The sequence below is a fragment of the Rhinolophus sinicus genome, linkage group LG09, assembly GCF_036562045.2.
Source record: "Rhinolophus sinicus isolate RSC01 linkage group LG09, ASM3656204v1, whole genome shotgun sequence".
Classification (NCBI taxonomy): Eukaryota; Metazoa; Chordata; class Mammalia; order Chiroptera; family Rhinolophidae; genus Rhinolophus; species Rhinolophus sinicus.
The window spans coordinates 86,804,513-86,830,944 of NC_133758.1; the positions used below are offsets into that span (position 1 = coordinate 86,804,513).

General features: G+C 41.0%; 1 protein-coding gene across 2 annotated transcripts in view; it reads right to left on the reverse strand.

Annotated features, from left to right (window-relative positions):
* Positions 1–26,432, reverse strand: part of SLC25A13 (solute carrier family 25 member 13) — a 174,966-nt gene that overhangs the window by 98,033 nt on the left and 50,501 nt on the right. For both annotated transcript variants that reach the window (XM_019729757.2, XM_019729758.2), the window contains exon 4: positions 7,202–7,317. In XM_019729757.2, the coding sequence (XP_019585316.2) occupies positions 7,202–7,317 (116 nt within the window). The remainder of the gene's footprint in view (positions 1–7,201; positions 7,318–26,432) is intronic.

Genomic DNA, 26,432 nt, shown 5'->3' on the forward strand with positions numbered 1-26,432 from the left:
CCTATTAAATAAAAACTCCTGCTCAAGGATCTGCGGTGGGTGCTCCATCTCATAGCACCCACTCCCCCCAGCGCCCATGTCTCATAAGCTGCACATTTCAATCAAGGGCCCCCTCTACTACCCTGAACCTGCACAAAGACCCCTCCCGCCACCCGACCCTACCCCACCCCACCCCACCACTCTATGATTTGCCCCTTCACTCAGAATTCTGCTCACATCAAAAGATAAAGCTTCCTGGGTAATGCCCATGTCAAGTGCATTTCAGCAGATGACCGGGATGTCTGTGTAACCAAGGCAACTATATAGCTACTGAAGACTCTAATCCAGGTACATTCTTCCTTGTAATTACTTTCCACTATGGTCACATATACAAAATCTTAACTAATGCTTTTGCTTATTGTTCTTTGCTTCTTTGGGAAAAATTATTAATTTCCCCTAACATCTGATACAGACTGAAACCACTATGGATTAACTGGCACCTATCTGGATTACGCAGGAAGGGCCCGACTCACCGGGCATAACCCCCACCAGAGGGAGGCACAGTACTGGGCTGTCATCAGGCTGCTACCCTGGTTCTACCACAGGCGACTCCATGACTGTGGACAAGTTACTTAACCTCCCCAAGGCCATTTCCCCATCAGAAAAGTGAGAATTATGATGGTATATATCTCTTAGGTTGTGAGAATTAAATAGTAAATAACATGTAAAGTGCTTAGCCGGGGTGGGTAGGGTGGGGGTGGGGGGCTATGTAATAAGAGATCAATAAACTTAAAGATAAAAATGAGGGTTACTTTCCTTCTCGCAAGAGATCATATAAAACCACGTCTCTGGAGCAGAACAAGCTCAGTACTACTACTGGGTCCTTCTTCCTTTCCTTTGACCCCTTTTCACCCCACAGCCAATTAGGGGCCAAGGCATAAAAATGACTCATTCTCGGAACGGCTCTGGTGGGGTCCAGAGATATGAGTCCAGTCTAGGCCTCCGTTACCCTCCGCCTGCACAGCCTCTCCCAAGTCCCCATCACCTCCACACCCCCATAGTTCCAACTCTTGCTGCAAACACAGCCCATATCATGTCATCTCACTGTTCAGACACTCTTCCGGGTCTGCTCAGATAGCCTACAAGCTATCCTGACATCAAACTATTAATATTTATGTATTTATTTATCTATTTATGTATTGTCTTTCTCCCTAAAATGCAGGTGTGCTTAAGAGGACTTTTTTCAGTCTTATTACTGTTGTTATCTCCAGTCTTACAACACAGTAAGCATTCAAGAGATATCCCTGTCTTTATTTATTCTTTTTATCTCACCCAGTTCAAACACCATCTGTTTGCTGATAACCATTACTATTTCCCAAATCCCCACCCATCTATCTAAGTGCGTATTTGACACCCTCACTTAGATAGCCAATAGACATCAAACTAAGGCATCCCAAGTGAGCTCCTGTTCTCTGCCTCCTCCCACCCCCCACCAAGCCTGCAGCCCTCCCCATCTTGGTTGATAACTCCACCCTTCCAGTTGACCTGGCCAAAGGCTTTGGAATCATTCTCGCTTCCTCTCTTTCACAGCCCACACCCAAACCACCAGACAACCCTGTTGGTTCTGTTGGTTTTCTCTTCAAAGTACCCCTTACCTCACTCTGGTCCAAGCCTCTATGATCCCTCACCTGGGTTACTACAATAGCCTGCTAACTATTCTCTCTCTTTCTACTCTGGCCTTTCTATCTGTTATTAAATAAGCTTTTATTTAAATATTTTAAAAAACCTTAAGGGAGTCAGAAATTCACACACACATAGGTGTACATAAAGGTACTGGAAATATTCAATGCATTCAAAATCACAGCAGGATTTTTGTGAAAATTAACAACTTATTCTAAAATTGTTTTGATAATTCAAAGGGCCAAGAATACCCAAGATAACCTTAAGGAATAAAGTTGGAGGGCTTACCAGATATTATGACTCATTATAAAAGCTGCAGTACAATAATTGAGATAGTATAGCATTGGTGCACAATAGACAATTATAAAAGAATAGAGTTTAGAAACAGACCCACACTTGATTATGACAGCAGTGTCACTATAGGGCAGGGTGTCCAAACTTTTTTCAATGTCTTTCAGCAAGGGCCATATGTGGTAAAATACACAAACAGCCGGGCCACTCACTCGAGGTGAAGTACGTATTGCCTCACCTGGTTTATTTAAGTAAACTAAATATATTTTTGGAATTTGCTGCAGGCCAATAAAAAATGGATCGCGGGCTGCAGTTGGCCCGCGGGCCGCAGTTTGGACACCCCTGCTATAGGGCAATAAAAGAGAGATCCTTTCAATAAATGGTGCTGGGTGAACTACATCCCCATAGGGGACTGGGGAGGAATCTTTATCTCCACTACATGCAAGAATAAATAAACAAAAATCCCCACCAAATTCTATAAAGACAAAAATCTAAATTTGAAAGGAAAACAATAAAAGATAACATAGGAAATAATCATCATGACCTTGGGGTAAGCAAAGATTTCTTAAACAGGACACAAAAAGCACTACCCATAAAAGAAAATGCCAATAATTTGTACTACATTAAAATGAAGAACTCATGTGTCTTAGGACTCCATCGAGTGAGTGAAAGTGCAAGTGACAGAGTAAAGGTATCTGTGTAATCTATAACCCACAATGGCCTTGCATCTAGAAAATGAGCATTACTAAAGAGGGACAAGAGGGCCAACAATTATTTTTTAAAAGTTGTACAACTCATCAGTAATCAAGGAAACACAAATTAAAGCCACATAGAGAGATATCACTAAAATACAAGTGACTGATAATACTAAGCAGTAGCAAAGATGTGAAATAATTGAAACTCTCATACCCTGCTGGTGTGAATGTACACTGGTACGACCACTTTAGAAAACAGCTTGGTAATATCTACTGAAACTAAATAAACACATTTTCTATGACTCAGCAATCTTACTCCTAGAAATGCCTACACACACACACACACACACACAATATATATATATATATATAAAAGCACATTATTTGCAGCAGCCCAAACTGGGAAAGGCCACACAATGGAATACGATACAGCAAAGAAAAAGTAAAACTATGACCAAAAATTGGATGAATCTCACAAATAAAATTTGAGCCAAAGAAGTCAGAATGAAAGTGTATATTTAGTATCATTCCATTTCATTAAGTTTAATAACAAGCAAAACCAAAATGAGGGTGATAGATATGAGTTGTCATCATTTTAACTGGGGGGCAGTAACAGGGAAGAGAACTGTGGGTGGTGGTACCTTCTCTTTTTTATCTGGATGGGGATAAGATAAGTACATATTTGTGCAAAAATTCATGAAGATGTGCACTGACAATTTGTGCATTCTTCTGCATGTATGTTATACTTCAATAAAATATACGTAAAAACTTAAAAGTAAAGTATCACTACCATGGCTAACGTCACTATCAGGCCAAAAATACAAATAAAAATATTTAGAACCAAATACTTTTCTCCACATATACTGATTTGCAAATTATTAACTAGAATTTTCTATGTTTACTGATATCCTGTTATACACCTGTTAATATCTTAAAATGCATTTATAAATTTATAAATATCGAGTTATCAAAACAAGAAAACATGGTGAGAACAAGAACATCAGCGTTACTGCCTCAAAGGAAACAGAACATAATGAACTGATCAAAGGAAAAAAAAACTGACCTAATCAAGATCTTTTCATTGTAGCAAACACAGGGAGGGATGTAGACAATGAAAATATGGTAAACATAGCAAGGCCTCAGAGAAAACAACACAAGATTTCACGGAAATGTGACACTTGATAATCTGCCCGTCGCCCCATCAGACTTTTGTGTGCTGTGTATGTAGGGATCAGTGTTAGCGGGAGCAAGTCCACTGCCGGCTTGTTGACAAACACTGGTGCTGACTGAGCTTAGTCAGAGAAACCCTACTTCAAACAAGCTCTTATGTGGAAACCCAATAGGTAAACAGATGAAGAGTGTAACTGCTCTCCTCTGGATGAAATTCAAGGCGGGAGACCTGGGGGATCTGCAGCCAGCCTTCCCTCCAGCCCACGGGAAGCCCCTGATGAACTTCCATATAACGCGAACACAATGCTCACCCCATGACCCCAAAGGACTGAGCCAATCTGAGAGGTAAAATGGAGCCCTTCCTCCTCTCTCACCACTCCATATGCTTAGCCCTGACAAAGATGCACATTCAGATGGCCTTCGGAAATACAAAAGGCTCATTCTGGGGTGACAGATTTACAAGGAGCTGAGGAAGTAGCCAGAGGTTAAGAGTGCCATTGCATCTACCTGCTTTACAGGACAATGAAACAGCCTCATAAGGGCACACAGCCAGGTCAGGTCACAGATGGGGATTCTCTTGACACTATGGGCCAGAGAGACCAGGATTGAGTAGGTTGGTCCTCTTTTCTGCCCAACTTTTTTTTTTTTTAATTTTTTTCAACCCCATTATGAATTCCCTGGAAAACATACTAATTACTAGGTTCTTCTAAAAGATACTTGCTGTTGAAACACTCCTTAGGCTGCCAGGGCTCCTCCACCATGACTGTGTTTACTTGGGCCAAAGCCTGTTACACAGCACCCACCTCCACTGGATGACCCTCCCCTACTTTATGAAAAATGTTAAGTCAGCTATTATTTTGCAATTTGATGGTCACTTGCGTATCTTCATTGTACTATGCAGATCTCTTTGCGTTTAATCCTAACTAGGGATGAAGAGCTCAGAAAAGCCCAGGCTACCTTATATGACACCCACAGGATGAGGGATACAGGACACACCCTGCTTACGTTTGGTGAGGCAGGCAGACGCTGGAACAAACTACCTGTGGAAAGCAGGGTATTGGGAGAGGGGCTGCACATTCTTCTACAATGGTCACATGTGTGTAACTGATGAAGTGACTGGAATTTTAGCTCCCTGGAAGCCCCAACTGCTTACTTCAATCTCTTAATGACTTCAGAGATGGGGCACTGTTCAATACAGAACAGATGGCAAGCAAACGACTGGTGAACTGGCCAGTGGTTAAACTGCAAGTTAAAAATACAGAAGGGAAAAAAGAGGCGGGTGGTAGTGAAGAGACGGAAGAAGAAAACCACCACCCTCCCTTGTTCTCTCAAGTACTTTCTTTTAGTAGTATTATTTTTATGAAGGCCTTTGTTTCCCAGACAGCACCTTTGTATGTGGTAGATCTTTTAAGCCTTACATTGTCCTGTAAAGCAGGTTATTACCCTGATTTTATAAATAAGGGGAAAAAGGCTAGAGAGTTGAAATGTCTTGCCTACCCATCAACAAACCGCTAGTGAAAAGCAGAAACAGACTTCCCCTGCCGCTGTTCTTCTTTCTACAACTCACAGATGGCTCCGGTCTCCTACACCCTGTATCTTCACATGTTCTTTTCTTCCATCGACACTAACACACATACCCGTCCCTGCACTGGTGCAAGTCTCTGGTTTCTTTCCTCCACCAGGCCAGTGGTGTGGCCGGTGGCACCAACATCCCTTGACACTTCATGCCCATGAAGAGAAGACTGATCAGCGTCAAGTAAGACATGTGAAGACCAATCCTCTGTCCCCAATCTCTCCAACCCAGCTCTCCCTCAGAAAGGAGGAAGATGAGAGAGAACACACCTGTGATGAACTCACTCAAACTTCCAGGCTTTTCTTTGTTCATCCCAAGGAAACTCTCTCATAACATTTTCATCCAAGTGGCTTCCACTAGGTAAACCAGCACCACCATGCGCTAGCTGCTCATTTATTACTGGAAGATTTTAATGAGGACTTTTATTTTTATTGGTGTTCCATTGAAAAGCTGTGGTTAGAGTGATGCTAAGAGGAATTAGGTGATGGAAAAGAAAAACAAAACAATTTATTCTAGGGATTTTAAAATATTAAATAATCCTCATGAAATGTTAATGAAAAGCATGTGAGTTTTTAGATTATATGAAACAAAACTAGACAAATATGTGTTGTGCCTCTGCCCTGGCTGCTCTAGCCTTAAATAACTCATGTCAAATAAACATGGAATAATGGATGGGAGAAGGGGACAGCAGCTAGAATAAATCTATTATGGTCTCTTATCTATACTTTACGTAGTTATTATCTTTATTTCTGATATGGAAAAGGAAGACCTGAGAGGAGAGTTAACTTGACTCAGAGACAAAAGTGGAAGTACCTAAGTCTCTCCACATCCATTCCAGAACTATCCCAGAATAGATGGTGTGCTATTACGCCATCTGCATTTTTCTCCATCTGTACGTTTCTCATAATCCATCTGGTAAGACAAGCCCAAAAGGTTCGAATAAATTGAAAACTAGGAATAAATACACTTAAAATGGGCACATTAGCCATCTCCCCTGAGCACAGAACCCCTAGGCTCAAAAGGGCTCCAAAATTCTTCATGGGCAGTGCTGTGTATAGCTAGACCTCACACACAGGCAATGTTTGCTGGACACTACACAGTCCCAGGGAAACGCAGGACTCTGTCAAATCTATCTGTGCAGTAGCCAGTTTCTTTTTAAAAAAAAACTTACCCACAACCCCACCATTTCCTGGTCTTCCCTGTCTTATAATACTTAAAAGACCTCAGTGTTTTCTGCAGCTTTGTAGATAATCTACATGAAGATGGTTCTGCGTTTCAAAATAAAGATGGCAGCAGCACCCAGGCACTGCCAACCCAGCTACCAGGGAATGTGCTGTTTAGAAGAACAAGGTTCTTCATGTACCACTCACTCTGAATGACCATCGTGTGCAGAGCCTCTGACCTCAAGCTACTCCATGAGGACAAAGTAAGGACACAAAGTACTGGGTACATGAATACCTTCGCTTCTTAGGCAGTTCTTAACTTCCTCATTCTATCCATGGAAAGCACTACTGATTGTGAGGGGAAAGAACAGAAGTCATATCTTGTTCTCGCAATTCTACAACTCTGTGAAAAGGCCATGCCACATCCTCACTCACCTTAACACTGAGCCAGAGTATCAGAACTACTAAGCCAGAAACTTATTTTTTCAGATACTGACACAGTTAGACTGCAGCCCCCAAACACTGTTATCTTTGTTAAAAGGGATACGCTATCTTCTTAAAAGCATTTCCATACGGTTCACTACTGGAAAAGGAAAAAAATGCTCACATCATCCTGCTTACGTAGGTGTGCACACACTCACACCCCTTACCAAAAGTAACTTCTCCTTTGCCAGTTTTGTCAAACAGCTGAAAGGCCACCATGAACAAAGCATCCGGGGCACACAGGACAGATTCAAATGCTACAAATTCTTGAAAGGATATTAATCTGCAACATAAAACAAGCACAAAGCATAAAGTCAGTAGCTTGTGGGGAATAAAAGCATACACAAATACGCACTAAGGAAAAAAAATGTCACTGTCAAAAAACAAAATTCAAACATGAAACATTTACAAACACTTAGCATTTCCTTTTACCTACAGTGGACTGAAATAACAATGTACAGAATCCAAAAGACATGACAGGTTTGAGGACATGGTGACACATTAGATGCATTATAATTTCAAATGGAACCGTTTTACTCAACAGATTATTTTTGTTTCAGGCATATTGTTGGATCTAGAATTAAAGCTTAATACATGAGATGAAGATGTGACTGCGTAACAGCAAAATAGAGCAGCTTTGTCATTCATTAATACCTTTATAAACCATGTGAAAATGGTTGACAGAGATTCATTCATTACTGATATCTACTGACCACATGTGGATTAAACTAGGGACGATGTTGCGAGCGGTAGGATATAGATAAATCAGACATGCAGAAAAGCTAGGGAGTGTATAAGGAGCTGACATTGTCGGGACAGTAGAGCGTGTAAAAGAGGGCACTGTGAAATAAGCTTAGAAGTACAGGACCAGAAATGGGCTTGGTCTTTCTTCTCTAGGAAGCAAGGAGTGATTGAAAGTTTCTGAGCAAGGTCATGACATGATCAAATCTATCAGACAGGAAAAGCATGCCAGGCCACAGATGCTTTGACTTTCAAAGGAGTAAGCAAACCCACAAAAGCTCTCCTAGAGATGTCCTTCGCCACTATTTTGGATTTTAAATGTCCAACTATTTCAATGATATATTGAGATAGTCCAATTCTCTGGAGGATATAGGAGGGAGAAAATGGGAGTGTTTTCCTATGTCTCACAGAGCACTTAATGACTTCTAAACATCTGATAGAACACATTTTTATACAAAGTAAGTGTTAACAAAGTTCAATTAGCTGTTCCCAGAATATCGCTTGATTCTAACAATGTCACAAAGAAAGGAAAAACTCCTGGTGTGTTCACTGCACTATCCCTACGTCATTCGCCACCCAAAACACATCCTTACAAACGCATGGGCACATTCAAGAAGAGCATGTGTTATACAGGAATACTTGCCCAGAACATGTTATCCCTTACTACACAGTATGTCTCACTGAGCATCTACGTGCAAGTAAAACCAGGGGTAGGCAGATGAGAAGGGAAAATCTTAAATCAAACATTCCTTGCTGGCCTGAGCTTACAACCTGTCGGGGGAGGGGAGGCAGTCATGTGCATGTATACCCCCCCCCACCCCCACCCCCCACCCCGGCATGCAAGAGGTGAGTGTCAAAATGGAAGGAATAAAGCACTCAGGGCCACAAAAGAAGGAGTGATTTATTTTGCCTAGAAGAACTGGGGAATGCTTCATGGAGGTGTTGCCTTTAAATACATTTTAAAGTGGAAAAGATCTTAGAGAGCATCTCCTTCAATCTCCTCATTTCACCTTTGAGGAAACTAGAAGTTAATGATTTGTGTAAGGTGAAACTACTGGCTTCTGGCATTTTGGCCTAAACATCAGGAGTCCTGGTTTCCATCTGACTGAGACAGGATTCCAGCTGATACAGGAAGAGGGAGAAAAGGGCAGAGAGAGGATGTTCCAGACAGAAGAAAGAACAGAGCAAAGGACAGAGGTGCCAACCGCTGGGGTGTGCTGTGTTTCGAGAAGGACGTATAAAAGCATACACAAGGTCATGAGGAGTAAGAGTGGCTGGAGCTGTCATGCCAGCCACCCGTGGAGGTTCTTAAAGGCCCAGTTACAGGATCTTGACTTTCTCATCGGCAGTGAGACGTCACTAAAGGTTTGGGGATTGATACATATCCAGTTCAGATCTTTGTTATAGAAAGGGAACTGATGTGGAAGATGAATTTAACAGAGGAAAAGTGAGATGTGGAGAGGCAGCCTGACAGCTATAGGGACAGCAGGAGTCTAAACCAGAGCTAGAGCACCAGGACTTAAGAGAGAGGAAAGGCTAGAGAAATACAGTTGAGACAGGAATGAAAAAACCTGGTAGCGACTGGATGTCAGAGGCTGAGGACCAGGAAATAGGCAAGTTACTCCCAAGACTTCTAACGTGGGCAACTGAATGGGATGATACTAGCACCAAAAATAAAGAATTAAAAAAAGGGGGGAGATGGGGCGGCTGGGGGGCTCGGTTGGTTGGAGTGCGAGCTCTGGGCAGCAGGGTCGCCGGTTCAATTCCCACATGGGCCAGTGAGCTTCAACTAGATTGAAGATGGCGAGCTGCCGCTGAGCTTTCAGAGGGGCGGGCGGATGGCTCAGCTGGTTAGAGTGTGGGCTCTTAACGGCGGTGGTTGCCGGTTCAATTCTCGCATGGGATGGTGGGCTGTGCCCTCTGCAACTAAAGACTGGGGATGGCGACTGGACTTGGAGCTGGGCTGCGCCCTCCACAGCTGGATTGAGGGACGGTGACTTGGAGTTGATGGGCCCTGGAGAAACACACTGTTGCCCAATATTCCCCCAATAAAATTTACTAATAAAAAAAGGGGGGGGGAAGAAAAAGAGAGAAGAAACGTGAGAGAGTAAGATCAATTCAACTGGGTTAAATTTGAGGCACCAATGGGACACTGAAGTATAGTGTCCAGCAGGAAACCAAAAGGACCAGTGTGAGTCCAGGACAGACGCTGTCATGGGTTGACCTGTGTTCCTCCAAAGCTTCATGTACCCCTAGTACCTCAGAATATGACCTTATTTGGAAATAGAGTTGTCACAAATAGAATTGGTTAAAGGAGCTCATAGTGGAGTGGAGATAGCATCTAGTCCAATATGACTAGAGCCCTTATCAAAAGGGGAAATTTGGACACAGATATGCACACAGGGAGGTCACGTGAAGATGAAGACGGAGGTCAGGGTGATGCTTCTATAAACCAAGGAACACCAAAGATGGCCAGCAAACCACCAGGAGCTAGGGAAGAGGGATGGAACAGATTCTCCCTCGCAGACCTCAGAAGGAGCTGATCTTGTTGTCAACTTGATCTCAGCATCCAGAACTGTGAGATGATTCCTTCTTTCTTTCCTTCCTTCCTTCCTTCCTTCTTCCTTTCTTCCTTCCTTCCAAAGACACTTAGTTTGTGGTACTTTGCTAGGGCAGTCTTAGCAAACTAATACAGAGGCCAAGATTGGAAACACAGATCCAGGAGTTTTTAAACAAAGGCTACTTAAAGCTATAAATGAAACTGCCAGAAGCATTTCAATCAGAGATGCATATTCACCATTTTCTAGACTACAGAGTCAGGACAGAGGAGAAATGTGTTTCTGATTGTCTGCTTTTCTTCTTGCCACCACTCCTCTGGCCCCATGACCCACCCTGAGCCGGCACCAACCACCACACAGCCACACTGCTCACCGATTTAACTCGCTGGCAGTTTGTCAAGGCACAAAACAATCATATTCGCTACATTATCCTGGCACAGACGTTAGGTTAGTTAAAAGTGAATCACACAGTGTTATTATCTGAAAAACGGACGTTTTTAAAAAATCTAATGATCTGAGTAAACAAAGGCTTTGATGCAATAAAAAGAGCATCTCATCTCTCTCGAAATGGTACAAGAAACCTGAAGGCTATCGATGTGTGTAAACAAATCCTCCTCTGGTGATGCCAACTGGTTTCCTAACCATAATGGGCCAACAAATACGCTGGTATTTCAGGCATGTTATAGATATCACAAAGGTGTGTAATTTGGTAATCCTGTTAGATACGAGTACTGTACATCTATGTAGGAGGTATACGGAGGAACCATGAAATCATAATGTCTTACTGCTTATCAAGATCATTTTGGATTTTCCAGGTAATCTGACTAGAAGGCTATCAGAATAATTATACAGGACTATATTCACTTACAGCATGGTACCTAAAATCGTTTATATATGTTTTTCATATAAACAGTACTTCAGTCTTGCTTTACAGATTTAATGGGTATTAGCATAAATTACAACAAAGAATACAAGCTTAATCAAGTTCAGACCTGGTTGGTGAGCTCACTTAGTTCCTCTCTCCACCCTCCATTCCCTAACTTCTTTGACAATGTTAGATGCCCTTTGAAATACGTCAACAGTTCTGATGAACTCTATGTCTAGTATCTAAGGAAAAGTATTTGACACTAATGCTCACCTGCAGCAACTAATATTGGGACATGAGTCATCTGACATGGACGCAAATACAGACGTCACATTTCCATAGGCCGACACTGCTCAGAGGTCAGGGGAGAACAGATTTCTAACCACTCTATTTTATGGTTCTGATGCTACTAGAGATATTTTTAAGCAAGTCATTTTTGTTTTCCAAACGACTAGAGCTATTTTTCTCCTTCTGAAAGCCATGTATAACAGCAGCAACTTTACAACTCCTTTAAAGTCCAGGTAAAGCAGCTGAAACACTAAATACTGTGTTTCCCCCAAAATAAGACCTAGCTGGACCATAAACTCTAATGAGTCTTTTGGAGAAAAAATTAATATAAGACCCGGTCTTATACTATATTACATTATACTATATTATGCCCAGTCTTATATTAAGACTGGGTCTTACGTTAATTTTTGCTCCAAAAGATGCATTAGAGCTGATGGTCCGACTAGGTCTTATTTTCGGGGAAACACGGTACTATTATTGAATACTTAGCCAAAGAGGAAAGGGATTAAAAGTAGATTGCATCCAGTGGTACATAGTGTAATAACCCCTGGTTGAGGTTATCGCTTTGTGAGGGGTGTAAATGTCTAATCGCTATGTTGTTTCGTACACCTGAAACTAACAATAAAAAACAACAACAAAAAACCAAAAAACAGTAGATTGTATCTGTGCACGAAACTTATGACAATATAAGATTACTTACTTATCACATCCACAGAAAGATACTGGAAGGATGCATACCAAAATGATGACACTGCTTCTTTATAGTAGTATAACTTTAGGTGTCCTACCCCCACCCCTTCTCAACATTGCAAGCAATAGCTCTTAGCCTGGAGATAATTAAAATACAATAGAAAATACTGACTAAAAACTATGATATGGAAAAAGGGGTAATAGAAGAGAACTTGAGATAAATTACTCAGTGAATTTTTCTATTGAAAGAAAGGGTAAGCTGGGTAAATTAGAAACATATGATGTCAGAGGGAAGCTGTGACCAAGTGGACAGGTAATGTCAGTCTTGCAGGAGAGGTGAGAAGTGATCAAGTCGAGGCGGGAGGTGGAGGAAGGAGAGGCCGCCAAGTGCAGTGGGGCTGCGGGGCCTACTCTGTGTTCTGGGCACAAGCCAGTGCTAGGAATACACAGATGAAAGCACAGTCTCTGCTCCTCAGAACTGCTGGTCCAGGGAGCAGATGGTGAGCCAGGACAAGATGTGGCGGTTTGCTGGAGAGAGAACAAGTGCCATGGAAAGAAGGCATGCTGCTCACGTCCTAATGGTAGACAAAGGTCTGAAATTTTTAGTGACACAGTGAATGTGTGCTTCAGGCCGTTTAATCCAGCAGAGGAGTGAAAAATGAACTGGAAGGAGAAGAGCCTAGAGTTGGGGAGATGTGTTGGTTGAATCCAGGAAGAGTCAGGAAGGCCCAAGAAGAAAGATGGTCCCCTTATGACGTGGGGATAAAAGCAAATAGTGCTATGAGCTCCAGAAGACAATCTGACAACACAGCAAGTCTTAAGAATACCTACACTCTTTGATAGCACAGTCCCACTTTTAGGAATTTATCCTAAAAAATAATGAATGTGTGCAAACTTTTAGTTACAGAGCTGTTAAGCATCAAAGTTGAGAAAGTGAAAAAGTGAAAATCACCTCAATATGCCACAATAGGTGACCGATTAAATAAAGGAATACTATCCGACACTAAAAATTGTTGTAAACAAATTCATGTCATTAAGTAAAGTATCAGTTACACAAATATTTGTATGAAGTGATCCCATTTTGTTAAAAATGGACAAAAATTAATATTTTACACACACACACACACACAATTTGAAGGATGTACACCAAAGTATTTGCAGTGATTATCTCTCGGTAGTTACGTTATTAGAAATTCAAGCATTTTTTTTATTTTTACTTCCCCTATTTTCTAATTTTTTCAATAATACACATAATGTATTATTTTTGTAACAAAAATAAAAATGTGAAACAAAACAGCAAGGACCTAAACTTAGGTAATGACAGGAAGACTGAAGAAATAGGGGCATGGGGGTTGAAAAAAGGGACCAATGATTGAAACAATGACACTACCTCTGGCTATCCAGGCTACATCACCTCCAGTGCTTCTCTTCCTCCCTGCTGTAGCTTACTCTCGCCCAGCAGTGGCTCATACCCCATGTGGTCCCTTTCATCTCCCGCATGGCTTCGATCTCCAGGCCAACTCTGCGGCTATGACAGTTTAAGCAACTACACATATGGATCCGATCTGTTCAGACTTCAGGAAGTTTGGATGTAGACAATGCACCATATCAAAACCCAATTACCACTTTTACTTAAGGTTCCTAACCACAAGAGTGCTTAGTAAAAATAACTTCTCCTTATACCCCTCTTCATGTGTTATAACAGAAGCCAAACAATTGTCCAGGATTAATAGCAGAGATAAAAGTAGAATCTAGCTCCAAAACCAGAGCTCTAACCACCAGACCACCCAAGTTCAAGTATCTGTGAATGAAAAGAAAAAAAAAAAAAAAAAGAAGGAAAAAAAAAACAGAACTAGTTTCTCCTGTGATCACCAGTTTATCAAAAGAGCTTTGGCCTGCATTATTTGAACATCTTTAATAGCTCTGGGGGTTTTCCAGCTCTTTCATCTCCCTCCCAATGGACCCTGCACCTATTATATACCAGGCAACACCCTGGACAATAAGGGTACCATGAAAATAATTCTGATGGATAGAATCTGTATCCTCCAGGAATTGCACTCTAGTGAAGAAGGCAGGCAATGAGTACAAATGTACAAATATAAAGGTAAGATGATTCCATAATTAGATAACTACTGTGTAGAAGATAAAATAGAGAAATGCATGAAACCAGTGTTCCTCAGAGAGTCTGCTTAACTGGTCTAAGGAGGACCTGAGCAACCATTTGTTTTTTTCTTAAATCTCTGAAGTGATTCTACCGTTCAGCCAAGCTTGAGAATGATGGGGATGGCAGAGAGGGAGCTGCTCTGCCTACGGTGGTCAGCAAATGCCTCTGCGAGGTGGCGTTAAGATACAAACGATGAAAAGAAGAAGCCCTGGGAAGTTCTGGAGGAAGGGTATTTGGGACAGAAGAGACCTCAGTGCAAGAGCCTGTCCTAAGTAAGGCAGGCCCACCTGGGCAAGGTCCATGAGGCAGGGAGGCACCTGAATGGCCGGAGAACAGGAGGAGGGTAGCGCACAGGGAGAAGGGGATGAAGGAATGTGCAGGGCAAGCAAGGCGGTGTGGGTTCTATTCCCAGCACACATGGGAAACAGCTATTGTGGGAGGGTTTCATGCAGGCGAGGGAGTGACCTCATCAAATGGACACTCAGGACACTGCAGAGCACGGACTGTGGGGAGAAGCTCTGAGTCCAGACAGAAAGTGGCTGCTGGACGGGGTTGTAGCAGGAGAGACATAAATGACAAGTGGTGGACTCCAGGGTACATTTTCTAGAAAGTTAGTGCGGTGTGTCCTAGAAGACCCAGCACACAGCTTTTAAAGCCCAGAGGCAAGTGAGGCACCAGCTGGGGATGCACAGTGCCTGTGGCTGCTTGGGCTTTGGCAGCCAGAAGCACAGACTCGGAGGCCCTCAGTTACTGAAGGTATGAAAACTACTAGCGAGGCAGGGGATGAAGGAGTCATGAATAAAGAGTTTACTTAATACGCCAGTTGATGGTCAGTGAAAAAACAATCCAAGCCTCACTACCCCAATTATGTAAATTGCTCTTCACACAATCTAAAAGGAGAATTAATTATTACCTAATTTTATATTCTAAAAACCTTCAGTAAAAAGGTAGAAAGAGGCCCAAGTTCTAGTTTTTCCTTTGCCTAACTGACCGAATGGTCTTGCCTGGCAAGTTGGAGCAGACTTTCTTTTCTGATTATAAAAAGCTCTCTCTCCAATGCCTGTCACTCTACACTCCCATTTTCTTCCATTTTCGGTTACAGGGAACCTTCCATGCCCACTCTGGCTCCAGCACCCGCCTTGGCACTCCTGGGAGTGCATCTGTTCTGAGGCCAGCTGGGCTCTTCACTCAGGTTCAAATCTCACTACAGCCTTTGCCAAGAGCCTGTTTAAATTCATTGGCTCCAATGAAATCTGGCAGATTGAATATTGTTCAAACAAGTAGGCTACTGCCTGGCTTTAAAAACCTATTAAAGATTTTATTAGCAATTTTACTGTATTGTTATCATGAATTTAGCCTATAAATACCACCTCTGCATATATCACTGCCTCCATATTGCCAAAAGCAGATAACTATATAGGATCTCCTAATTGTGAACTTAACTCAGTAAGTGATATGCCTATATTTCCACATCCACTTACCATGTTGCCCTGAAAATAAGACCTATCCAGAAAATAAGCCCTAGCATGATTTTTCAGGATGACATCCGCTGAACATAAGCCCTAAGACGTCTTTTGGAGCAAAAATTAATATAAGACTAGGTCTTATTTTCGGGGAAACACAGTATCTGTCCACCCCTTCATACTTCACTCCAAATAGCACTTGAACTGCCCAAGGTGACTCTGACAACTGGTGAGATTTTCTCCCTTATCAGAGGGAGCCAATATATTTTACCAGGTGTGATTCATCCCTTCTACTAACCGTTAATTTAATTACACCCTAGAAAATGTCTTTCACCTGTATATCCTGTTCCCTATTCCTTCTTCCCTTCCCTGTTAAATAATACTGCCCAATGACAGAAAAATTAGTTCTCTTGTCCCACCACCTCCCCCAACTTTTAAACTTTGAGTCATAAAAAAGCTCTACTCATGGCCGATGGCCACAAGAGTGATGCTGCATCGAGAAAAAGAACCACAACTTTTTAAAACTAGAGACAAATCATACTCTCTATCTCCATAAGACTCTAGATAGATATCCTATTATTTCTTAAATACTAACTGATATCATTAAAAAAAAAAAAAACAACACCTAAAAAAAGATCTCATCATATTACATTATCTCTCTTTTGTATAATTACCAATACTGAAGGCAGAATTTTATAAACCAAACTCAACAGAAAATTCCACTACAGGCTGAAGCAATTTACATCCTGGTTAGAAAATATAAAACTTGAGACAAACAAAGACTTGAGGCAGTAGTTTCCAGCAGACTCTGCCCAGCCGACCATCCTCTTACTTTAATAAATTAATCTTCCTTCTGTATTTCTACCTGACTCCTGAATGCTTTCACGACCAGCGAGCGAGCAACAATGTGCATTACAAATATTCTGCATTATAATTACACCATGGGTTAAACAGCATGTTGAGCTCTATCCAAAGTCTTGGGGTGTTTTTTTGTTTGTTTTGTTTTTTAAGAAAAAGTGTACTAAGTTAAAAAAAACAAATCATTTTAAATTGGGGATTGCCTTTAAAGGGGGAAAAGATTGAAAAGGGGATAGGAAGACCATTGGCCAAAAAAATGGGAACTATAGCTGTAAATCATCAGAAAATCAACTTAAGCTAGCAAAGTAGATTTTTAAAATATAGGTTTCCTACATCTTCCCTTATTCTTTTAATTAAGGATAGATAAGAAAGGTTTGAAGGGAACCAAAGTTTTGCCACCCTTAGATGCCTTTTGGGATACTGATTTTACTCTGTTTATTAAAGAAACAAGGCTCAGAAAGAACCTTTGACCCTTCCCCCTTTTCCTGCCTGAGATTCTGACAGAAAAACCTGCCTTCTGAAGGGAGCCTTGGCTTAACCACCTTAAGAATCTTCACCCCAGCATTAGTCAGGAAGATTCCAGGCACGTTAGCTAGATAACCCCTATGTCCCATTGTTTCTAGGTTGCCCAACAAGAATTTCCCTGCCATATGTACCAGTTCTTCCTCAGTTACCTGTAAATCACCCATTCTCACTTCTGAAATCTAATCTGCCCCCAGCCCTTTCTCCTTTGCCCAAAAATGTCATATATAACAAATGTTGCCTCACTGCCTTTGGAATTTTCATGCTTATGTGAATTCTCCATGGATATGTATTAAAAATTTGATTTTCTCCTGTTAATCTATCTCTGTTAATTTTATTATTAACACAGCTAGAAGAACTTAGAAGATGGAAGGAAAAGTATTGATTTGTTTTTTTTTAAGATCCCACAGCTTCAACTTTATTAAAATTGCAAATGTAGAAGAATAATGGGAAGATAAACTACAGATAAGAAATCAGTAACTGAAAAGACAGCAGGCACACAAATCTGTTAACTAGCATTTTTTAAGTGACCACTGTACACTGGCACAGGTTAGTTGTTAGATTACCAGTAGATACCAGGTACTTGAAACACTTCCAGTGGAGTGGACTGCCAAACCCTTTTTGTTTATCTGACTTCGATCTCCAGTTTGATTGTTCCCTTGGTTTAGAGCTGAAAAGCACAAAGAGTAACCTCCACTCAAGAGACATGGTGAGTACCAAAGGCACAGAACTGCCTGAGGAAGAGAATTTTTTCATTTATGTTTTTAGCCTATGCTTATGCTACCTATGGGTGTTCATTGCTCAAATAGCACTTTAGAACACCAAAAATTGATTTTGAGTTAAATGATTTTTTAAATTGGAACACAATGCCTTTCTCAGTGTTTTTCTGACTCTCTGAAGCAACGTAATGATGATTAAAATGATATTTGAAAACAAAGAAAAAGCACCTAAGCACAGACACACAAAAAGTGACAAGAGCAAATGTGCTACTTTCTTGCATCTGCCAATGAGAAGTCCCCAGTTAGTTACTGTAAAAAAAAAAAAGAGAGAGAGAGAGAGAGAAAGAATATGCATGAAATCAAGTTTTACTGATTCCTCTTCGGCAAACATTATCAATTATTCAGGAACATCTTAACATTTTCTTCCACTCGGTTATAAATCTTATGTTTTGGATACATACAAAAACCTTTTTTGATGCATTTGTAACCTAAACCATTGGCAAAGCAAAAATTCAGTGCCTGAAATAGCCTTTATCATATTTTTGAAAATAAAATTATTCATGGTGTGGGCACGAAGAAATAGAAGTACACAGGCTTGAGCCAGAATATCACACACACACAAAAACCCCAGCCAACATTAATATCTGCTGTGCCAGCTGAATTCAAATTAACCCAATTTTACATGTTAATTAAACCAGCTATTTTCTTCTTATTGTATTTTTCCTTCTTAAATAGTAGAGTCTACAAGTGATTCCCAACAGACTTGTTCCAACAACAATGACGTATTCATTTACTTCTATTATGACCATACAATACAGTTACTGAGCAGTAATTTTTCAGTCAATTACATGTGTGGTTCTTTATGCTTAAAGATGCTGAAATAATGTGTACTATAGAGCCATATGCTTGAATCTCTAGTCTGCCTGAGGCAGTTGCCCTGGTAACACATTTTTCTCTCTGGTTTAGCATAACCCTTCATTGAATATCATTAGGTGTCATTAAATAGCAAACATTAACATGAACTTCAGTACACTACTTAGATACAGTCGTTTTACCCACATAAACAAGTGCTCCATCATTTATAAAAAGCTTAAAATTGATTATGCTTTTCTGTATTTAAGACCATGAAAAAAAAAATGTGCCCACGTGTTGATTCCAAATTGAATTTGGAGAAAATTTCTGTTATCAGAAGAGAACTCAGACCCAGTTTCAGGGGAAACCTTCTCATCGATTGGTTCATATTAATCAATGTAAGCAAAAGAAGGTTAGGTTTTTAAATTCACTCAAAGTTGTAAAATAATTTCATCAATTGCATCTCAGACCATCTGTTTTACCCTCTTTCCAAAGGGGGTGGGGTGGGTAGAGAGAAGACACTAGAAATAAATTTAACGAATAAGGTGTTTAAAAATCAAGGCACATAGTAATAAATAGAAAGTATGGGATACACCGTGCATTATGTAAAATGTCTTAAATAGTAAAAATATAATGAAGTGTTCCGTAGTTTAGATAGGGCTATATATGGTTTATACAGGCTGCTCTAGAACAATGTCAGCATTAAGAGTAGTGACCGTTCCCAATAATCTCGATCAACCCTCCATCCCATGCCACCCCAAACAAGCATCTATAGCTACGAAAAACAAGGTACTTGCTCTACAAACACAGTCTCAACACTTAGAGCACCCTCCACCTCCGCCTTCCCAACCAGATTACCACTCTTAAACCACAGAATTATAATTTTTCTGAGACACATCATAATTCCATGTAAGACTAAACTCTTAGCCTATAAGCAATTACAACTTGCCCTCTCTCATCTGCATTACAAAAGCCGTCCAGGTTTTCAGGGTTAAAGGACACGCATAAAAAGAAAATGAATCATCAAATGGCATGGCTATTTCCAACATACTTTTTCACCTTTCCCATTACAGGAGAAAGGCAGGCTCCAAAAATCCTAGAAGTGGGGGCAGGGGAACTGACAAAGTTCAGGAGGCAGCCCCAAATCTGTCCACAGACAGGCTAAGGGTAACTAAAAGAGAAAGCTCTGTCCAGAACAATGAGTTCTTGGTGATAGAGATACAAAGATGATGATAAACTGTGATGTTTTTTCTTCTTCCAACATCTGTTTCCTAATCCAAAGTAAGGCAGAAATGGCCACACAAAATGGAGTGATTTAGCCTTGGGTCTTATGCTCTTACCTCCTACTGCTCCACAAATATTCACGCAGCTCTTTGCAAAGGTGAATACAATCTCCATCACCATGTACAGTCCAGGGGCTGAGATGTGGTTGGCAAGTAAAAAATTATTTGGTATTAAATGTATATTCCATTTTGGTTTCAGCACTCGCCTTTAAAATGAGGTAACTTATGGGAAATAAACTGATAGCACGGATACATCTTTAAGCAAAACATATATTGGGAGCGGTACAGATTCAGTCATATCTCTGATGTCTCCATGACAATTTATGTTTTGAATGATTATCTAAGACACTGTAGAATTTCAAATAAAATTTTAAAAATTAAAACTAAATTGTATAAACTGTCATTAGTGGGAAAAGTAGCTTACTAACTTAAGAAACATAATTAATGAGAACTGAAATAAAAAGTGATTTCTGCTTACAATATTCTGATTAAGTAGTGTTTCTGGATTTTACCCAAGATCCTCAATAAACAGAATGCTATTTCCATCCCTACCCCAATATAGATTAATTAAAATGTTACTATATGAACATAATTTGCTTTTGCCTAAGAATTGGCACAAGATCTGATAAAGAACATAATTTTTTCATATTTAATTATGTTTTACAATACAAATAATCGTGAACAAAATACAATGAATTCACCTATTAACACAGGCCACCCATGAATGTAGATTCTCATTAAAATAACTAAAAACATTTATTATTAACTGTCTGAGCCTGGTCTACTTAGGTAAATTTTATTTTACCGTTTGGAAGAACCTATATAAATGCTGAAAAACAATTAAGGAAAGAAAAATTTTCTGTCCCAATTGATCCAACATGTTTTCTCATCCTATTCCTCACTATCTCTGAATCCATTAGCAAGTCCTATTTCTAAAGTTCTCATAACAATACCAAGCTTTTTTAAAAGCAGACAATTACAACACAGAACAGCAATTGTGATGAACAATCAAAATTAGAAACTGTTGGGAGTACTTATATTTTTGCAAAAGCAAATTAAGCTACAAGACTTTTGAGACTCTTGCTTTCTGTAGGTACAATTATTGCTAATTGTGGAAAAGCAACATCAGCGTTTAATGCTTTTTCCTTCAGTAAGTTGGTGACTGTTTTACTTCCTGAAAAAAAACCTCTAGAAGAAAGCAATGAGAGGGTTTCAATATGAATTACATGTTCAGCCAAACCTTAGATACTTTTCAAGGGGAGTTTTTACCCAAATGGAAAAGCAACACCTTTAGTGAACTGTAAAAATTATATTCTAAATTAATAACTGGAAGGATAATGCAACTCAAATGTATTAAAAGAGAAGAGACGTGGCTACTGTTCTTTAACTCCACAGCAGCAGTCTGTAACTCACCAGACCACAGCAGAGATGAGAGAGGCAGAGGGGCAGTGTAAATGGAAATGCGTTGGCCTTCACAGGGTACTGAAGGGGAAGGGAAGGGGTCTCAAAAAGGAAAAAAAAAAAAGGATCAAGAAACTAATTCTATGGGTGGTTTTCTCAATATAAAAAATTGATTTTGTAAAAACGAGAAAGACCCCAGACTGGTGTGGTACCAGCCTATTTGGAGAGGATAAAAGTGAAGACAAAAAGACTTGCTGAAAGTTTCAACACCTGTTACAGAGAAGGACTGCAAAAAATGTTACAGTGTTCCTGGGGGAAGCTGACAACCAGGGATTTTAACATGTTGACTTTCAATTTGGAACCAAAAGACAGTCTGAGAATCTCATCCCTTCATCATCTTGATAATAATACCTCACCTACAGATAGCACTTTATGTACTCAATCCATTCAAATTCGTTCAACAAATACTGATGGGTGCTACTGTGTGCCAGCCCCCCTCTTCTAGGATCTGCAGATTCAGCAGTAACAGAAGAGACAAAAATGCCTGCCTTCATGGAGCTTATAGTCAAGTGTGTGTGAGAAGATCAGCGGGGAGACAATAAAATCTTTGTCACAAGAGAACCACAATGAGACACCCTACAGTAAAAGGGGAAAGGAGTGTTGGGGGTACAATTTAAACGAGTGTGTTCAGGGAAAACCTCCGTACAAAGGAGTCACAGGAGCAAGATAGACCTTAAGGAGGTGAGAAGCTTTTGGGGGAAGAGACAGTGCAAAAGCCCCAAGGTGACACAGCATGGTGTGCTCAAGAGGCAACAGGAAAACCAGTGGGGATGGAATAAAGTAATGAAGGGAGAAGAATAGCAGGGGATGAAATGGGGGGAAGGGAAGAGTGGGCACTGTTAACGCCTTGGTGGCCACAGTAAGGACTTTCGCTTTTACTTTGAGTGAAGTAAGAAACCATCAAGGTTGTGAGCTCGAGAGTGAAATGATCCAACTTAGGTTTTAACAGCATCACCTGGTTGCTATGCTGAACAGACCGAAGGGAAGATGACTAGGAGGGAGACTTGTTAAGAAGATATTACAATAACCAGAGTGAGAGCTGGTCTTGCCTTGGACTGTGGCAACAGCAGCAAAGAGGTAAGAAGTGGTCACACTCTGGATACAGAGTAACATCCCACCAGAATGCTACAAATGGAATAAAAAAAAACTAAATCGTGTCAAATGCACGTGTCAAAAGGTCTCCTTATTGGGGTTCAATTATTCACTAGGAGTGAATTAATGAGTTTTAGAATTTCTCTTCTTTTGGTGCTCATTTAATACAGTTTTATTTTTGAAAATCTACGCTTAGATGAACCTGTAGAGAAAATAAAAATGAAACACAACCCCAGTGTCAGTTACTTTGTGGCCTTGGGGCCGGTTTGAAGCATCCTCACCAGCAGCTGGTGCAGCACCATCTTTTCTGGTGCAGGTTGAACATGGATGTTAGAAATCAAGCTGATGAGTCTTTTACTAAGAATCTCTTACAGGGATGCCCCGGTCAGGGAGCCTCAACTCATCGGTCCTTCCCTGATGACCACCGCAATTAGGAACATAGAGTGGGAAATCTTGATAGTGTGTCCCATGTGTCTTTATGAAAGAAGACCAAGTAATTGAGCTTCTCTTGGAATTTCTCTTTGGACCTTTTCTCATTTGGGGGCTTGCCCCCAGACTTGTGCACTGGGTCTCTGTCTTTCTTGGCTGTCTCTGTTGGTCAACTTTCCCACATCTTGCTTTCTCGGATTGTCTATGTTGGGAACATGAAGCTTGAAGAGCAGCTGCTGCTGCTGCCACCTTGCTACGAAATGGGACCAAAGGAGTTTCACGGTGAGGATAAAGCCAACGAGATCTGATGAAAGATTAAATATGAGGTGAGAGAGAAAGAGGAAGCAAGGGTGTCTCCAGAGTTTGGGGTCTGGGCAACTGCAAGATGGAATGTCCTGAGAGAGCAAAAAGGAAAGGAAGAAGGCTTTTGGAGAGAAGGACTGGGAGCTTAGTTTAGGACACTTGAGGTTTGAGAGGCTTATTAGATAAGCAGATGGATATGACTCTGGAGTTCAACAGGGAGGAGAGGGCTAGACACACAAGGTGTAAGTTATGGAGTACTTTGAACCATGAGGTAAGATTGCCCAAGAAGTAGAAAAAACTAGAAGTCCAAGGACTGAGCCCTGAGGCTGGCAGATGAGGAAGAACCAGAAAACCGGGACTGAGAAAGGATAACCAGGGACGCAGAGAAAAGCCCGAGACCATGGTGTACTGAAATTAGAGTACTTCTAGAAAGTATGAGAGAGCAACTATATTACCTTGAGGACTAATATAATCATTGAATTTTGCTGTGGGGCTCTGTGAGATAACAGAGAAAATATATATATTGGTCTCTGCATCAGTTCCTGGTACAGATTTTTAAAAACCCTTATAATTTCCTAAGTGATAAGAGCATTTGCATCATCTTTTTTCCTACTATTTAGTCTCTGACCCCGGTTCCTGACACAGGGCTCCTGAATCCCTTGGTTTCCCGGGTGATACTAGCAGTGTCTTTGTTCTAATGAGGTGACTCTTGGTGGGAGCTGGTCACCAGAAAAACCAGGCAATGATTAGAAGTTTGGAATTTTTAGCCCCCCCGCATTCTCTGGAGAGGAGAGGGGCTAGAAATGGATTCAATAATTGATCAGGCCTACATGATGAAACCTTCATAAAAATTCTCAAAATACAGGGTTCGGGGAGCTCCCAGCTTGATGAACATGTGGAGGTTCTGAAAGTGGCCAGCGGAGAGAGGGCACGGCAGCTCTGCACCCCTTCCCCCTTACCTTGCCCCATCCATCTCTTCCACCTGGATGTTCACCTGCATCCTGTATCATACCCTTTTATACTAAACTGGTAAATAAGTAAACTGTGTTCCTGAGTTCTGTGAGCCACTCCAGGAAATCAATGGAACTTGAGAAGAGGGTCGTGAAAACCTCCCATCTATACCTGTAACAACCTGGACTTGTGATTGGCGTCTGAAGTGTGGTGGAGGTGGGGAGAGCAGCCTAGTGAGACTGCGCCCTTAACCCGTGGGGTCTGATGCTGTCTCTAGTTAGACAGTGTCAGAACTGAGCTGAATTGTAGGACACCAAGCTGGTGTCACAGAATTGCTTGGCATACGGGGGGAAAAGCCCCACACATTTGGTGGTAATCAGAAGTGCGGTGTTCCGGTGTGAGTCGTAAAGGAGACACACACAGAGTTTTTCCTTCTCAGCATCTTAACAAGAGCACACTCAGGAGAGCAGGCGAGGAAACCTGAGAGCGGATTCAAGCACGAACAGGGCAGAGACAAAGTGCAGAGGGACAAAAGAGACGACACTCTTGAAGAGCTCTGCAGAAAGAACAGAAGTGGAGCAGAGATGGAGGAGGAAGCAGAATCATGAGAAGTTCTTCTTAATATGCGAGAAATACGGGAAGGTTTGTGTGCTGCCAGGAAAGATCCAAGTAACGAGGGAGGAGTGGGAGGTGAAGGAATGTTGGAACAATATTTGTGAGTAAAGTGAGAAGGGAAACCTAAGGAAACTCTTGCACAGATATTATTTCACTGGGTAACAACACACAAGTGTTCACAGAGCAAGTACTAACTCCATTTAATCAGATGAGAGAACAGGCTCAGAAAGGTTAGGTCACTTGTCTAAGGTCCCAGAGCTTTTAGGAGACTTAGTAAGATGTGAATGTGTTTGTTTGTTTTTTTTTCCAATTACATCCATGTTCCTTCCACTATATGCTCCCACTCAAACAACCTGTCCTGTCTGAGGGCAGCAGTTACCAGAAGATAATACTAAGATATATAACATGGAAGTGCTTTTTCTGTATGTGTGGACAAGAGAAAGGGAGGCTGATAGCCTCAGAAATGTTTGGTGCAGGAAAGAGGGCAGAAAACAGAAGGAAGTAAAAGGATATCCTGAGTGTAATTACAGTTCATCTAGTTCATTATGGTGAGTCCAGTTCTCTTTGACAAAAGCCCTAAGAGATGACCTGGGAAAATATCTTCATGACCCAAATAATGTAAGCCTGAAAAGCAATAGTCTGCAAACTTTCCCAGGGATTAGAATAAACTGGGGAAATGATTTAAAATGTGTATTGTTATACTATGCAGCCACAGAAAAGAATAAGGAAGATTTCTTTATATATTTACAGAGTGATCTTCAGGATATATTGTTAAGTGACAAAAGCAAATTGGGGGAAGGAGAGAGAGCTCTGAGGACTAATATTACGCACGTGCTGTGATGGTTAATTTATATGTCAACTTGACTGGGATCTGGGATTAAACATTATTACATATTATGTTTATCCAGATTAAATATTATTTCTGGGTGTCTGTGAGGGTGTTTTTGGATGAGATGGGCATTTATATGGGTAAACTGAGTAAAGCAGATGGCCCTCCCCAATGTGAGTGGGCACTGTCTAATCCATTAAGGGCCTGAATAGAACAGAAAGGGGGAGAAAGAGAGAATCTGTGCTCTCTGCCAGACTGACGGAACTGTGACAAGGATATTCACCTTCTCTTGCCCTCAGACAGGGACTTATCCCATTGGCTCCCCTGGTTCTCAGGCCTTTGGATTCAGACTGAATTATACCAACTGTCCTGGGTCTCCAGCCTGAAGATGGCGGACAGTTGGACTTCTCAGCCTCCATAATCACAGGAGCCAATTCCTTATAATAAGTCTCTCCCTCTCTGCCCCATCTCCCCTCCCTCTGTCTCTATATCGAGAACCCTGATGAAGACACATATACTACATATATTCCCTCATAGGAGTATATACTTAGTATAAAGAGAGTTTACACAGCTGCCTTTTGGGTGTGAATGGGGAGAGAAATATGAACATGAATGTACATACATACCAATTTACTTATATTTGGGGGAGAAACATCCTGTGGAAGGAGAAGCCAAAAACTAAAGAAAACAAGAGTGAACTCTAAGGGACAGAGAA